The following is a 13,797-nucleotide window of genomic DNA, read 5'->3' as shown; positions in this document are numbered from 1 at the left end:
AGAAGCAGCTACTGCTTCCGCTTCTAAAATCGGCCAACTGCTTCCTGGGAAGATGGCAGGGTAAGCGGCCCTCTGGGCCACCCCTGCCCACCCTCCTCTGCCAGGGCTCGTGCTGAAACCAGGTGGGCAGTGGGGGAAGGTGAGATTTCTGGCTCAGATGAGATGTCCACGCAGGACGGACGGATGCGCCAGGCACAGTGCGGGGTCCGCAATGCTTTTAGGGGCCCTTAAAATGTTTTCAGCTCTTTTAAAATCAGAATGAAGGCATGAACTTTTAGGTTGAAAAAAATGTTTTAATAAGGAATAGTAATGTATTTGTCTTTATATCAATATTGTCATAAGGCACAGTTTTTATGTTATGTTAAGGAGAAGAGCCTATGAAGGCATACAAGGGCCTAGGGCCCGTGAGAGTCAAAACAGGGCCCAGGGTCCAAGTAAGTACTCTGTCCACAGTCAAGTACTGTCCCGGAGCCCCTTCCCCCATGGCAGATGTGCTGGCCAGCCTCCCCTCAGCTCGGGTGACAGGTCCTGATATTGCAAATTGAGATGAGGAGCGCAGCGACGTGGTCCGCTGTCCCTGCATGTTACCTCTGCATTCCTGAGACTGTGCTCTGTGGTCATCATGTGCTAGGTTCCTGGAGTGGGGGTGGGGGCTCACTGCATCCTCTCTCACACCCCCCAGAGGGTGTAGCCCATGTGTACCCCCCAGTAAGAAGAGGGGCTCCCTAACACCAGAATTCCGAAAACCTTGGTGTCTCTGTGTGTCCTCTCTCAGCACATAGTTTGAAAAATTTCCCAGGCAATTCTGATCTTGGCCCACCTCTTGATATGCCCCCCGGGATGGTCTCCCTCACCTTCTGCCCACCTTGAGGACCACTGGCGTGGAGGAAGTCCGACCAGTCTGCACAAGTTACAGCAGATCCTTTTACAGAGCAGCACCAGACTTGGCAACATGGCGCCCCTTCCTCCCCACCCCTCCGAGAGCCTTTGATTTAGGGTGTTTCATCACGCTCCTCTTTTCTGTCGATGCAGAGGGAAGACCGTGTAGCCTGCCATGGCTGCCTCAGAGGGCAGCTGGCTGCTCCTTCTGTCTGGCTGGTGAGACGGGCCGGCTCCCTGGGGCCGTGCTTACAGCGGTCAGAGCCGAGAGGCCGCGGAGGACACGCTGGCTCTCTGGGCTGGAGGAAGGGGCACCCGGCTCTCATGCCAGCCCCTGGCTCTTCCACGGACCGGCCTTTGGCTCTGGGTCAGTCGTGGCACCTCTCTGAGACTTCATTTTCTCCTCTGTAAGATAGGAATCAACAGTGCTCATCTGCTGGCTTCGCTGAACCACCTGAGACGGTGTGCGGGCGGCCCTGAAGGGACTGTGGGAACAGAGACCTTCGATGCTCACACATGACCACTTTCCCTCTCAGCTAGAGGTCAGGGGTGTGTGTGTGTGTGTGTGTGTGTGTGTGTGTGTGTGTGTGTGTGTTCTAGTTTGTTCACCCAGAATAGTCTTCTGTCTCTCCCTCCTTCAGACCCCAGTACAAATGAAACTCACTCTCAGCAGGACACATAACCCATGTCAGCAGAGACGGTGGTGAAATGCAGAATTGAAACCTTTATTTTTTGGAGCATGTGTTTCACAGTTTTCAGTCATTTAGAACCTTCTGGCACCAGAGCTAAATCACCCAGAAACATCTCCTCTCCCTTTTGGTGAAAAATGTTTGATAAAATTTCTCCTTCCCTGCCGTCTCTCCCGCCATCCAGTAACTATCATTTTGACCTGTGCTTTCTGCTTCTACCCCTTTGCATTTCTGTAAAACACTTCGGCTTGACAAATGTCAGTGGTTTAATTAAAATGTTATCTCCCTCTGCCAGTCTGTGTCCTGTGACTCAGTAATGGGCAGGGACCAGCCTCCCCAGGGCTCCTGGGCTGGCCCGGCTGCCATCTTGGCCAGAGTAGGGATATATGAAGAGGTGGATGTGCTGGTCACTGTCCTGAGCAGCCGAAAGCCTGGCAAGTTCTATCCAGAAAGACTCCCAAAGGGGATCTGTTACCAAGAGGCGGTGTCCCTAATGTCTTGCCGTGGAAGGAATTGTGCAAAACAAGGAACATGTCATCACAGGAAAATAAATCACTGGGGCTCTTTGGGTCCCTTTTATGAAAGACTGATTTGACCCACAGGGACTGGACAGCCACTTGCTGCTGAATTTTAAAAGCTGCTAGGCCCAGGTCTCAGTCTTCTTAGAATGAGTCATTGCCAAATGCCACAGTGACTTTTTCATGGAAGGGGCAGTTTTGGGAATGGGGTGGTTAAACGTGCGGCAAACCAAATCTTTAGTGGAAAAGTCATTTTGTGCAAAACTGGCTTAACCTTCCCATCTTGGACAGGCCGAATTCCCCAGCTTAGGGGAGGGACATATGTCTCCTTCACGCACATTCTCCTGGACCGCCCCTCCCCGTCTTTCCCAGGCCCCAGGCCCCTGCTCCGGCCCCGCTGTGGGGAATCTCATCAGCTCATCACCTGGGCAGGGGCTCCTCCGAGGTTCCTGCCCGCACCTGCTGAGGCACAAAAGCCTTTGGGAAAGATTCCCTTTGCCAAAATCACAAAGAACACAGATTCAGGGTATTTTTCTTTTTGGTGTGGTTTATTTTTTAAACCCACTTGTAGTTTGGGTTCAGCTGGAAAGCAGGACATACTGAGGGAAGGAAGGCGGTTGAGTGAGCAGGATTCCGCTGCAGCTTTGGCGGGAAGCCCCAGGCCCCTGCTCTGGGGAGGTAGGACCCGTGGCCAGGCTCCCAGCTGGCTCGGGCCAGGCAGGCAGCCCTTCTGTGCAAGTGTCCCGAGCAGAGGAAAGTTGCCTTCTCTCTGATCTGTGTCCTCAAAGGCCCAGCCTGAGGTTTCCCAACAGAGCGCCGGCAGCTGAGGGAGAGGGCTCCACGGGCAGGCCAGGCTGGAGAGTCTGTCGGACGAGGAACACTGGCCAGCTTCTGATGCCAGATAAGAGATGGGGACTTGGCGTCTGGGCGGCCCCGCGGGGCTGCTCCTGTGGCGGCCCGGCCGTCTGGGCCCCCGCCCTTGCAGCTGCCCAGGGCGTGATCAGTGGTACATTTCCCACACCCCCCTCCCCCTCCCTCAGAGAAAATAAAATAAAATAAAAATCAGAATAAATACCGACTCAGCTAACATTTACATTTACATGGATGGACAGGACAATCCCCAAACTGTAAAGGTGTACAGACTGGTTAAGGAAGGACGAGCAGACGAAAGTGGGTTTGGGGGTGCACACTCCCGTGGAGGATGCTGGGTGGGGCTCCCGCCTTTTCCAGGGGGGGCCTTCTTGGGGCTGCGGTCCCCAAGCTTAGGCAAAGTCACGAGGCCAGGGAGCAGGACTGTGGCGAGCAGGCCGGCTGCCTGGGAGGGAAACAGTGACTACCTGGTCTTGACGGGGAGGAGGAGAGACCGAGACAGGCTCCACACGGATGGCTGGACTTGGCCTCCTCAGTGTGCCAAGGAAGCCACCAGCGAGTGGGGAAACAGCGCAAGCCTTAGAAATGCAATACCCAGTTTAGCCTCCCATCAAATACATTCAGAGGTCAGCTTGGATACAGCCGCCCTCACTAAGCGGGGGGCCTAGCCGGGAGAGGCAGCAGGGGTCTGGGGGCACCCACATCTGTCCCCCAGTTCCTGTCTGAGTCGTCTCCCGTGGGAAGCTGCCTCAGAGTCTCAGACTTTAGGCTTTACTGTTATTTCCTTTAAAAAAAAATTTTTTTTAAACGTTTTCCGTCCATGTCTGAAAAAGTAGCAGCAACCTGCATTTAGAAAAACAGCTTAAATTGTTATTCAGATTGGCCAGGAAGCGCTTTCAAGCAATGGGATAAACCATATGTCGGGAGCCACGGTGACACGACGCGTAATTAAAAATATATTTATATATGTATACATATTTATATCTCACTTCTTCCCGCTCTGGTCCTAACAGTCAAGGAGGGGTTAGCCTTGAGGCAAGACCACCGAGGAAGGCTGTCAGGAGGAAGGGCACTAGGCCCCCTCCCAGTGCTAGTGATGCTCCTTGCTTGGCCTTCCAGGGAGCGTCAGCCCCCACGAGTGCGTGGTGTCTGGGGCCCCTTTGTGAAGCTAGCTCTCTGAGTCCCACTCCCCTGCCTCCTCCACTGGCTCCCTCACTTCCTAGGCCTCTTTCTTCTTCCACGGCCCTACTTCGTTCTCGATAGATGCTCACGCACACACATGCACACACACACACGCACACAAACACACCATGTGAGGGAAGCAGGGCCCATTCCCGTCCACGTACGGCTCTCTGAGGGCTGCCAGGGAGCAGCTGCTTGCCCGGCTGGGGCTGGGCTGCCTCACTCTTCTGGACTATGATTTCCCTGGTGTGCTCTCCAAGCACACTAACATCCACCTGGCTCTTCCCTCAAGGCCTCCTGTGGTACCTCTGGTGTCCTTGGGCCCCAGGCTGAGCTAAAGGTGCAGGCCGAGGTGGAAAAGGCAGGAAGGAGAAGTTGGAGAGAGCTCGGAGGAAGGGGCTGGGGAGGGGGCAGGCAGAGGCCCGGGGCAGCACAGGCCCCATGGTAGAGGCTACCGACGCGTTCCAGGTACAGCTGCGCCCCCATGCCTCGTCTCCAACAGGCTTTTTGGGGACTGGCACAGGCTCCCATCCTGGGGCTGGCAGGCAGGTGGCAGCTGATGAGGAAACCCAAGGAGTGCCGAGGAAGCTTCTCCCCACCCCAGCTGCCTGCTTTCCCAGACTTGAGTCAACAAAAGGAAATTTCCTCCAGCCTGACTGGACCAGGCAGCCAGGGGCCTCCAAGGTGGCCCAGGGAGGGACTGGCCTCAACAAAGGAGCACATGAGGAAGCTGCTGGGCTCTGAGGTTGCTTTCCAGGGGCTCATCGAAATGTGGGCTCCAGACTAGGGGATGGGCTGTGCAGATGCCCGTGACAACCCAAAGTCAGCCCCCAGGGCCAGATTTGCACCCTCCTCTCTAGCCATCAGAGAAGGGTCTGCTCCCAGGACGTGGCACCCCCTGCAAGAATCCCCAGCCTTGTCTCCACCCCCCACCACCCTCGTTGCTTGCTGGGTCCCCTGACGGTCCTGCTCATGACTCAATAAATGTACCCTTTCCTGGCAGCCCTGGGGCTGCAGTGCCCAGAGCCCTCCTGGGGCACAGACTGTGGCTGTGGGGGGGCTGGGCTAGGGCACCAACACAGACCATTTAGCTCAATGCTAAGTCCTGGGGAGCCAGGCAGCCCCCCCACCCCCAGTCTCCCCCCAGGAAGAGCTTGGGACAAGTCTGTGTGCAGTGGTGAAGCATCACCTAGTGTTTTGGTTTTAATTTGCCAGCCTCATTCATCGCGAGGCCCCGGGCCAGGATGGGTTTAATGCTCTCCCAGCGGTGACAGCATCAGCCCTTTGAGGGAGCAAAGCCGGAATGAGAGAGCAGAGAGGTACTGGAAGCCAGGGGCTAAGGAGCACAGGGTTCCAGCGGGGACCCCTGCCGGGGCAGAAGTTTCCAATTACCCTAATTGGCTACTGGCAAGCTGTCTGTGGCTAGACTCCTTCCAGAGGGGGCCGGGTTTGATCTCTCACTAATCAGGGGGTCTTTGCGGTGCTGACTGTGTGATCACCTCGCCGGCCCTTTTCATTGAAAGAGGAGACTTCAAAGCAGCTGACTTTTGAAAAAAATAAAACACAATTAAACAAAAGAGTGCAAGTAGAACGCGAACTCCATCTCCTCTCCCGGCTCCCGGCTCCCTGGGCCTGAAGCTTGGGGGCTAAAGGAAGGGGATTGGGAGTTAGGAGGGTGGAGCGTGAAGGTTAGAGGAGGACGCCTCTGTCCCAGGCTCGGCCCCGTGTGGACAAAGGCCGTCAATTACAGGCGGCTGGCGGGGACCGTGCCTGCCTTTGTCCTCCCGGACATCTGCTACACGTCGCCTGCTGCCAGTTGGCGACTGCGGCTGACAGCCTGCGGGAACAATGCAAGCCCGTCTCCGACCCACTTTTTCAGCCTTCTGAGGTCTTTTCTGACCCACGCTGTACCCCGGCGTGCGGGCTGCCAAGGCCTCTGAGGAGTCACAGAGATGAACCCCTCGCACACAGCCCGGCAGGGGACGCGTTGGATGGGAGGAGGTGGGAGGAGCGGGAGTGAGGAGGGGGAGGACCCGGCCACCATGAAGAAGAAACATGCTTCCCTTACTGGTGTGGTGTGAGCTGCCGCATGCTCGGGCTGGGGGCTCGGATTGGGGGCGCTCCTCCTAGGGATTTGATCCCTGCCCAGTCTGGCTCTGGACTGGCCGCCGGCTCTGCTCGCCTTCCTCCCCTTTTCTTTCTCCCACCAGGGCCACCCCTGTCCTCCCGCCTGTCCATCTGGCCCTGTGCACCAGGGCCCCAGCTGCCCGCGGGCCGCCCGCCAGGCACCCTGGCTGTCAGGCTGTCAGTTTCTGGATGGTTCTGTTGTAGTACTGCGTGATGGGGGGCGTCAGAGGGTTCCAGCTGTTGGCGTGGAGCTCGATGACCTCCAGGAGCAGGGACCGTGTCAGCATCGACTCCGAGGGGCACAGCATCTTGTCACGGGCACTGGCCAGGAGCTCGGCCATCATCTCGGGCAACTGCTCCTCCAGCAGCCGGCCTGTGCTCTGCAGCTGCGGGCAGAGAAGTGAGGTTAGGATGTGAGTGGGGCCCCGAAAGGGCTCCAGACCCACCTTGGTTGGGGGGCTGGGGGCAGCAATGGGAAATAGCTGGGCTACTTTAGGAATGTGCAGGCCTGGGCCACGGGGGTTGGGGTGGGGGGCAGGACAGGAAGAGGAAAGGGTGGAAAGAGCTGATTTGAGAGCCCACATTTAACACCCAATATGCTGGAGGAATAAGAGGGACCAGAATATCACCCATTGCCCAGGGCTGAAAAGAGTCTTCACCAGGAACATGCCGCTTCTCCCTTTATCCACTTGCCTCCCCTCCTACAGGAAGCCTTCCTTGACTACCACCCACAAGCTCAATGGCTGTGTGACCAGCTTCCTTCAAAGGTGATCAGGTGGCATGGTGTTAATTTTCACTTGCTAGGATGTCTCTCGGGAGCAAGCTTAGTCATTATTGCCTGCATGTGTCCATGAGGAACCCGAGAGCAGGGGTGAGGTCTCCTATTCCTCTCTTCCCTTCTCCCCTGCCCTCAATCCCACCTCCCCAGCCCAGAACTGACCCCTGCCCACACTTGTGATACAAAGGGGAGGAGAGAAATATGAACTGGGGCAGAAGGCCAGCCAGAGGGCCTGCCCCCAAGAGAGGCCCCTGCTCACCTTGAAAAGCCCCCACGGGGAGGAGGAGCCCCGATCTTCTGGCTGAGGGCACCCTCAGCCGGCAGCCCCTGCAGCTCCTCTCCCTGTGATCTGGGTCCCCGTCTCTGCCCCACCCCCACCCTCAGCCCACCCATTTTTCTAGGCTCTGCCCTCTTCACAAAAGCCTCCTTAACCCCTCAGGGCCACCCTGACCTCTCTCTCCTAATTCCTCAGGGATGCATGCTCTGTATCCCTATTTACTCTCTGCACTGTCCCATCCACTCTGTGTGTGCGTGTGCGAGTGTGTGTGTGTGTGCGTGTGAGAGAGATCTCTGTCCCTAGCCAGACCAAAAGCTGTCTGGAGGCAGAGACCATGCTTTCTCCTCCTCTCCTATCTCTGCCACCTGAAGCCCCATGGAGGGGGTGACCTCACATCCCATAGATGTGAGGCTGCTGTCTGGGCTCCCGGCACTCTGACATCCGAGCTCCTTGGAAGTGGCCTTGGAGGCCAGGCACAGGCCACCGGAGAGGTGTGCGCATGCCCTGGTGGGGGGGGGGGCCCTTGAAGCCCATCTCCTTACCGCCCTCCCCTCTGAATGTCCCTGGGCTGCTTCTTGAGGGCACAGCATTGCCCCTGGGACTGGGCCAGAGCCAGGTGTCTGAAGGAAGAGCCTGGAGAGCAGCAGCTGCACCTTGGGAAAAGGAGGGGGCCCTCCCAAGGGGGCTGCTTCCAAGTGGACAGTGCCAGCCTCGGGGATTCCAGCCTCAGCATCTACCCCCAAACCCCACATCACCAAAGACAAGGGAAATATTTGGGGGTGAGGCATCACCTGGAATCTTGTAAGTCATTTGTATGGTGTGCCTGGGCAAGGGGGAGGGGGTCTGGCAGGGGGCAGAGGGAAAGTGGACGATGCCAGCACTCCATCCTTCCCTCCAGAGGACCAGCAGTTCTGTCACCTCCAGCAGAAGTCCATGTGCACTCAGGAAGCCATACCCCACAGCCCAGCTCGATACATCCTTGCCTGGGACTTGTGGACGCCTCCAACTGTCCTTCTGTCCCCATAGCTGTTAAGGCGAGAGGGACACAGGGTCTGAGGGGGGAGGTGTCCGAGCCGCACTGCTTACCTCCATTGAGCAGCACAGGACGGCATCTTCCTTCACATCCTGAGATTGCAAGAGCTGTGGAAGAGAAGGGCAGAGAACTTCACTTAGCGGGGGTGGGGTGGGGGGCGGCGGGCAGAGCTCCCAGCCCCCTAAAGCCGGTAACGAGCAAGGGGCAGGTCAGAGAGACAGCCCGCGAAGGTCGGAGGGCAGCAGGAACCCTGCACCAGGAAGCAGTGATGTCTTGGATGGGATCTGAGCAGCTGGAGGACCTCTGTGGTCACGGAGAATGGGCACCCTGGCCAGGTCAGAAGGCGGCGACTACAGGCCATGGCAGAGTGAGGCTGCAGGTGGGTTTGAAGGAGGCAGCAAGTATGCTGGGATCATCGGCTGTGAACAGCTGGTCAGCAAACATGAAATGAGTGTAAAGACTTCCTGATTACTGAGAGGGGCTCAGCCCTGGTCGCAGTGCTCCTGGGCCCTGGCTGCAGCGAGGACTTCCAGAGATCAAAGCACTCTTCTCCATGGGCCCAGCTTTGTGAGCCTGCAAAACCATGGCTGCGTTGACATACCCAGAGGCCGAAACTGCTTCCTGACCAAGGCCAGGGCCAGGCTGCTCAGCGCTGGGGCTGGGCACCCCTGCCCAGGCTTCGCACCTCGTCTCATTTCATTCTCTCTATCTCTCTCTCCGTCTTTTTTTTTTTTTTTTTTTTAAGTGAGGGGCTGTGTGTAAATTAGGTTTATTAATTAATTTATTTTAATGGAGGTACTGGGGATTGAACCCAGGACCTCGTGAATGCTAAGCCTGGACCCTACCACTGAGCTATACCCTCCCCCTCCCCACCTCTTTTAAAATGAGATATAATTCACGTAACATCAAGTTCACCATTTTTAGCATACAGTTCAGTGACGTTTAGTAGATTCACAAGATTGTGCCACCATTACCACTAATTCTAGAACATTTTCATGGCCCCCAAAGAAACCCATATCCATTAGCAGTCAGTCCCCTTTCCCCACCCCCTGACAACCCCCACCGCCCTTAAGCGCTATAAATTTAATCTATCCTGAACATTTTATCAAATGGAATCATATAGCACGTGGTCTTCTGTGAACGGCTTCTTCCACTTAACATCCTGTTTTGGAAGTCCATCCATGCTGTAGAATGCACATGTTCTTCGCTGCTTTTCATGGAAGAGTGACATTCCGCTGTGTGACAATGCAGCTATGAACATTTGTGTATGAGCTTTTACGTGGACACGAGTTTTCCCCTCTCTTGGGTACACACCTAGGAGTGGCACTGCTGGGTCACGGGGTGACTCTACGCTGAGATTTTCTGAGGGCCTGACAAAGTGTTTTCTACAGTGGCTGCACCATTTTCCATTCCCTCCGGCAGTGTCTGAGGGTTCTGATTTTTCCACATCCTCACCAATATTTGTTACTTTCTGCCTTTTTCCCCCAAGTTTTTCTTGAGCCCCCAGTAAAAATTCTCTCCAGGCACAGCTTCAGAGAAACTCGACCATCCTGCTCCCCACAAACCGCACAGACCACATCTTTTCCTGGTCCTTTGCTGCTGATGCTTCTTCTCCCAACCCCAAAATACATCTCAGTCTGTCTCTACCCCATCCCCCGCCAAGCTGACCATCATATCCATCAGATTACCCGCTCCAAGTAATTTTTCTGTCTCCTGGAGCTCTCCGTCTCAGCCCTCCACACTTTTCCAACCTTCAAGGCCCAGCTTTCCTTGGAGACTTCTGGATCACCCCCGGCCCACGGTGCCCCTCCTGCCTTTCACTCCCAAGCACCCCCTGGCTGTCCTGCCGCTCGGCATCCCATGCAAGTGGGAAGATAGTTTCCGGCGTGAACTGCGGCTTCCTGAAGGCAGGGCGGTGTGGCATTCATCTCTGCTGCCCTTTAACACATAGCACGGCCCCGCCAGCAGCAGGGATTTGCTAAATGTGGGTCGATATGATTTATGCGTTGTTTTTGTTTTTTGTTTTAAAGGAAGGGTGGAGGATAAGAAGAGAGCACAAGAGGAAGGCATTTTCAGGGTCAGCTTCCTCTCCCACTGACGGAGAACTGGAGTCAAGGTTTCTGACCTGAGCGTGACGTGTTCAAGGAGAGGTGAACCCACATACAACCCCATGGACTGTTCCCCCTGCAGCCTCGAAATCCAAATTCCGCACACCCTCCTTACCTGTCCCCTTCTGTCACCATGCATCCACCCCCAGCCCAGGCCTCCCACAGCAGGAGCCACAAGCAGTCCCTTTCAGGGGGGTGAAGATGCATTTACTCAGTGTCAAAAGAGTCCAGGGGACAGGTCAGTGTAGGCTGCATTGACCAGAGACATTCTCAGGGACCAGACCCCATTCCTCTTTGTACATCTGTCAGAATCCGGCCAATGTGGAGAGAAGAGAACCTTCCTACACTGTTGGTGGGAATGTAATTTGGTGCAGCCACTACGGAAAACAGTATGGAGATTCCTTAAAAAGCTAAAAATAGACTTAATTACCATACAATCCAGCAGTCCCACTCCTGGGCATGTATCTGGAGGAAACTTTAATTTGAAAATACCATGCACCCCAATGTTCATAGCAGCACTATTTACAATAGCCAAGACATGTAAGCAACCTAAATGTCCATCGACAGATGACTGGATAAAGAAGCTGTGGTGTATATTTACAATGGAATATTACTCAGTCATAAAAAGAGTGAGATAATGCCATTTGCAATAAGATGGATGGATCTAGAGATTAACATACTAAGTGAAGTAAGTCAGACAAAGACAAATACCATATGATGTCACTTATATGTGGAATCTAAAAAAAGGACACAAACAAACTTATTTACAAAACAGAAACAGTCTCACAGACATAGAAAACAAACTTACGGTTACCAAAGGGGGAAGGTGGGGAGGGATAAGTTGGGAGTTTGGTACTATATATATAATAGATATATATAAAATTTTATATACATATATATATATGTATATGTATGTATATATGTATATATATATAGTACTATATATAAAAAAGATAACAAGGTCCTACTGTATAGCTCAGGGAACTATATTCAATATCCTGTAGTAAACCATAACGCAAAAGAATATGAAATAGAATGTGTGTGTGTGTGTGTGTGTGTGTGTGTGTGTGTGTGTGTACACGTAACTGAATCACTATGCTGTATACCAAAAACTAACACAACATTGTAAATCAACTGTACTTCAATTAAAAAACCAAAAAGAACTGGGCCGAATACTGGTCTCACAGCAGACATGCAGAAAAGAAATCATTCTGGGATAAAGGAGCAGAGGTTGGCCTCAAGCTGCTCGAATGATGAGCTGGCGGAGAGCAGGGGACAATCCAGGGAAGGTGACATTGCCGGCAACGCAGTGTCAGGTGTGGGTGTGCACGCTCTGCCCACCAACACACTTCTGCCTCCGAGCCTTTGGGCGCTTGTCACTGGGGAGTTCTCAGCCACCACGGGGTCTGCAGACTTTCCTTCCTCACTGTAATTCAGGGCTCTGCTCCAATATCACCCCATACACCGTGGCTTCCCCGAGCAGCCCGCGTGTAAGTGATCCCACCGTTCAGCTCCTGGCTCACTCCTCTCCATAGCATCTCTCACCCCTGATATATGATCTACCTGTTTGCCTGTTGTCTGTCTGACAGGCTAGAAGGCAAGGTCCAGGAGGGCAGGGCCTCTGTTCTGGCCAGGGCTCTCCCCGGCGCCCTGCACCACAACTGGCGCACAGCAAGCACCAAGAAGTATTTAACAAATACGCCTTGAGCGGCTGGGAGAAGACCCACCCAGCTGGGAGAGTCCGCAAGTGGGGAGGGCCTCGCCCCAGAAGGCAGCCCCTCGCCAGCTCAGCCCCCTGCACGCACTTGAAAAGGCGAGAGTGAGCAAGCTGTGGATACCAGCCCCCTCCACCCCCCACAGCTTGCCAGAGTGTACATGGTGCAAAATCATAATCGATGTGTCTGCAAACGTACAGTGCTTGTGGAAACAGAAGTTGGTATAACTCTCTAGGTGGCAACTTGGTGATAACTATCAAGCCCCTCTGACCCAGTGAGACCACTGCTGGGAATTTATACTCCCCATGCCCGCCGCTCCCCCACCCTCCCTCGCAAGCACCATGACACGGATGTGAGGTTTTTGCTGCACTATTGCAAATAGCTTGAACGGCCACCAACAGGACACTGGTTAAATAATGAGGATCCATCCACACAGAGGAATACACTGCAGCACGCAGCTGCCCCTCCCCTCCACACCTGTGTCGGCTCTGGAGTTCTCTTGCCTCCCAGGGCTGCAGACCCTCAAAGAGGGCCAAGGGAAACTTCTACTGAGTCAGTGTCTGGAGGGGTCCTGGAGGACATATAAGGAAGGGCCTCCCTCATCTAGAAAACCCAGCGGGCCAAAGTAAAGACCTGGGAAGCAGGTTCTGGAAAAAGCTTGGGGGAGGTGACTCACTTTGCAGCTGGCATACCCGAGTCGTGTGCTGCAGCATCCAACCCAGGCTGCTCTGGGAGGGGCTGGTTCCAGGCCTCGGAGGGTCCCGTGACTGTCTGGGGTGGCACGGAGATGGGGGCAAGGTGGGCCTAGCCCCATTTACTCGGCAGGGAACATGGGGACTAATATGAAGAGAACTCTGTAAGATTTGCTGGAACTTCTTTCTGACGGTGACTTCGTTCCCGCATAGGTTTCCCATAGTGCTTAGCAGGAAGAAAATCCTTAAAATAAAAATGGTTGGTAGAAATCTCAAGAAGGGGGGAAAGTGGGGTGTCTGGTGGGAAGGGACCTTCTAGAGATGGAGTGGGTGGTGGCAGCCAGTGGGGAAGAGGGGAGCAGGCAGAATAGGGAGCTCGTGGGAAGGAGGAAGGGAGTCCTCCCTGGATGCACCTCGCGTGGCGGCTGACACACAGTAGGTGCTCAGTGATGCCTGTCACGGTGACTTGAGAGGAACCTGGGGTCATGTTCTGGCCTGAGATCAGCTTCTCCGGGGATCCGAGGCTTAGGGACAAGTGAGGTAACCTGATGACCAGCAACATGAAAAGCCAGGGCTGTCACGAGCACTAGCAGCTCTGAAATGTGGCTGATTCTCCCTCCGAGGGGCCCTCCGACTTCTGTCTGGAAAGGCTCGTGGGGCCTCCGTATTCCTGCCAGCAGAGCGCTTGGCCGGGATTAGCAAGTGTCTCCTCTTTGCTTCTACAGCCCGAGGCCCACCTGCCCTCCACCTGCTCCCGGGTGACGGCTCAGAATGGCAGAGCAGGTCCAGGGCTCTCTGTCCTTTCTTTCCTCCTTGCATCTTTGTGGCTGGACGACATCCTCCCCTGTCCAGGCCTGCTTGCCCCCTGGGGGCCCTGGATCCCGGCTACCAGGGCAGGGGACAGGCTTGGCGGGGGTGGGGGTGCTCTT

At 54.9% G+C, this 13,797-nt stretch overlaps 1 protein-coding gene across 9 annotated transcripts in view; it reads right to left on the bottom strand.

Moving 5' to 3' along the window:
* Nucleotides 1-2,615: 2,615 nt before the first annotated feature.
* Nucleotides 2,616-13,797, bottom strand: part of CTIF (cap binding complex dependent translation initiation factor) — a 286,942-nt gene continuing 275,760 nt past the window's right edge. For all 9 annotated transcript variants that reach the window (XM_032470569.1, XM_032470568.1, XM_032470576.1 and 6 more), the window contains 2 exons: nucleotides 8,407-8,460; nucleotides 2,616-6,651 (listed from right to left, as the gene is read on the bottom strand). In XM_032470569.1, coding sequence (XP_032326460.1) covers nucleotides 6,436-6,651; nucleotides 8,407-8,460 — 270 coding nt within the window. In that variant the 3' untranslated portion in view covers nucleotides 2,616-6,435. The remainder of the gene's footprint in view (nucleotides 6,652-8,406; nucleotides 8,461-13,797) is intronic.

This window comes from Camelus ferus, chromosome 30, assembly GCF_009834535.1.
Source record: "Camelus ferus isolate YT-003-E chromosome 30, BCGSAC_Cfer_1.0, whole genome shotgun sequence".
NCBI classification, from domain to species: Eukaryota; Metazoa; Chordata; class Mammalia; order Artiodactyla; family Camelidae; genus Camelus; species Camelus ferus.
Note: the sequence above shows the minus strand (reverse complement) of the source record. Positions and strands in the feature narration are given on the sequence as shown.